This window comes from Fragaria vesca, linkage group LG1, assembly GCF_000184155.1.
Source record: "Fragaria vesca subsp. vesca linkage group LG1, FraVesHawaii_1.0, whole genome shotgun sequence".
NCBI lineage: Eukaryota > Viridiplantae > Streptophyta > Magnoliopsida > Rosales > Rosaceae > Fragaria > Fragaria vesca.
The window spans coordinates 9,154,425-9,157,298 of record NC_020491.1 but is presented as its reverse complement, the minus strand read 5'-3'; the positions used below and the strand labels follow the sequence as shown (position 1 = coordinate 9,157,298).

The 2,874-nt window shown below is 42.9% G+C and overlaps 1 protein-coding gene across 1 annotated transcript; it reads left to right on the top strand.

Annotated features, from left to right (window-relative positions):
* Window positions 1-1,460: 1,460 nt before the first annotated feature.
* LOC101309398 lies at window positions 1,461-2,375 on the top strand. Its single transcript, XM_004289074.1, has one exon. The coding sequence runs from the start codon at window positions 1,629-1,631 to the stop codon at window positions 2,373-2,375; it is 747 nt and encodes a 248-aa protein (XP_004289122.1). The 5' UTR covers window positions 1,461-1,628.
* The last annotated feature ends 499 nt before the right edge of the window (window positions 2,376-2,874 follow it).

Below are 2,874 nucleotides of genomic sequence, written 5' to 3'. Positions count from 1 at the left end.
ACTCAACATGTCACATAAATCCTTGAAAAGCGTTACTAAAGCACGTCGGCCATATTACGTTTTAACATTTTACATAGTATATATATGACTTCTTGTGTATGCACATAATATATATCATTGGTATGGGACGCTGATTATTGTAGAAACTGGTAGAAATAATTGGGAGCAGAAAGATAGGAAGAAGTGGAATCTAGCTAGCCACAGCTAAATGTTAATGTTTGGACCAAGTCTGTGGGAGGCTAATGCATAGAGAAGACTAAGTAACCAATGAAACCATGGAAGATTGGATTCAGGAGCTGCTGAATTGGTAAACCAAAAACCACATGAGCTGGGGGAATAGGTAATGCAAGCTAGTAAAAGTATACGTGTATAATGGAAACCAACGGCCACAGGACTTGCACGAGCAGAAGAAGAAGACTGATTCGACCGAATCGAACCACACCTCACGTGAAAATGCTTCACCACCTTATCATCGTCTCAGAAAATTTCAGGCCCCCACCCCACACTGCCTAAACCAAACCCGGCCAACCCGCTCAACATTTCAGGCCCCCCACTCCTTCGAATTTAAACAAACCCCGGCCAAACCCCTAGTGTATATATCTCTCTCTCTCTCTCACACACACACAAACCCACCGGTAGGTTTTGCAGAATAAACAAAGAAAAAAACATTAACAATACGTTTCCCATAATTGGTTTTTTTTGTTTTCTGGGTCTGAGAAACCTGGAACTGTGTACTTGTGACTGGCCAATGTCCCATGTCTTTCTCAGCTTCAGTTGTATTTAGGCGTACGTTCTTGTTATTACTAATCCGTGCGCCTATAATTAGTTCCCCTATGTGTGTACCACATTACTGGAGGGTTGGGTTTTAGGAGTTCTAATTCGGAAAATGTAGTAATCAAAAACCCTCCCTGAAAGTGAATTTCACCCTGTATAATTATATACCATGGCTAATTTTTGGATTCAAATTAAATGTGAAACGATATAACACTTCAAAGTTCAAACTTACATTCCTCATTTTATGTTAATTACTTGTCTATGTGTAGAGAATTCTGGCCTGACTTCAGGGTTGAACTCAAATAATCTTCGATCTTTTCGAAACTGAAACTAATAGAGAACTAATAACCAAAATGGAATCAAATAGTTTTCCAAAAAAAAAATCGAATCAAGTCGGCACCATATTAGTCGTGGATTCGAGAAACCCTCGTCTGCTTGCAGTTTGAAAACCCTAAACCCTTCAGCAAAGGTAAGGGTTAATTGACCAACTAGCTAGGTTAAAATTTTCTTACCAAACAAGCTAATTATAAGGAGGGTCCCACTTATATCCTCCTAAACCTCCTACTAATCCATAATTTAGTGAAGCAAAAGCCAAAAAGATTGTGGAGCAGAGTCTATAAAAGGGAGAAAAGAATGGGCCGCACAGAGAAAAAACTTCACTCCAAGGAATAGCTAGCCTTCCACCAACAAACACAAAAAAACCCTCTCTTTCTCTCTCTCTCCCAGACTCCCACGCACTCACTGCTCTCTCTTCTGTACGGTCTACTCCATACTCCTCTTCTCCATTTCTTCACTCCAATCCATCCTTCATCTCTAGCTTCCTCCATTTCTGTTTCGATTTCTCTATCTCTAAAATGGATTCATGGAGCTTCGTCGACAACGTCAAGGCCGAGAAAGCCAGCGCCATGCGGAGGTACAACCGCCTCCGCGCCATCGCCAGGCTCTTCCGCCTTGCCGAGCTCTGCCTCGCTGCTGTCCTCCTCTCTTGGACCTTCACCCGCCTCCCCTGCGCCCTCCGCGTCTCCGTCGACTACCTCCGCCTCTTCTCCGGCGTCGTCTCCAGCCCCCTCTTTGTTTTCCTCGTCTGCAACGCCATCATCGTCTCTCTCTTCGCCAAGTCCCACCACCTCGCCACCGCCCCTCCAAACATCGAAGTCGAGACTCACCTTTACGATCAGTTCACCGACGGAAAGAAGTCGAGCTCCAGTGACGACGTCGTCCCGAAAGAGGAGGTTGTGTATGAGGACAAGCAGATCATCTCCGAGGTGATGAGCACCGCCGGCGATCCTAAAGGTGAAGCGAACTTGGACTCCGGCGCGGAGTCAGAGTCGGACTCGGGTTTGGAGTTTACGAAAGCGATACGGAGGACGAAGTCAGAGAAGTTCGTTAGAGATGTTCCGGCGAAGCTAAAAAGGTCGGACACGGAGAATTGCCGGAAAATGCTGAAGTCCGGCGAGGAAACGGTGCCCGAAGATTTAGATCAGGAGGACGGCTTGAGCAACGAGGAGTTTCAACGCGCCATTGAAGCTTTCATTGAGAGGCAGAAGAGGTTTCGTCATGAAGAAGAGTCTATGGCCATTGTGCTTCAAAACCAGAGCTGATAATGTGAAAAGAGTAAAAAATAAAAAATAAAAAAAATAGGGGAGAAAGTTAAATGTTATGTTTCTACGGCTACTTAAATACTATGTACAGTAATTTTTCATCAAATTGGGGTTAAATTTCACTATTTTACCACTTGTGTAAATTTTTCTGGGTATTTACTTTTTATGATATTTTACTTGTCCCGTCGGTTTTAACTTTTAAGGATTTTATTCCGATCGTCGGCGTGTTATTAAGAAATTAGATAAACAGGTTGAAAATCTGAAGATTACAGATGCTTCATGGCCGTGTTAGCAAGTGGGATTTGGTATGTTCTGGAATAATCATAAAAGGGAATGGAATCGAATTCCAATCTCCATAATAAGTTAGCGTGTGAATATTCTTTGTTGGCTTTGGTTGAAACATGCATATTTTCATTTACAAAATTCAATAGTTTACTGATGAAAGAAACCCACTTTGGGACTGGGTTCATGGTTCTTGAATGGTAAAAATTTCGACCAA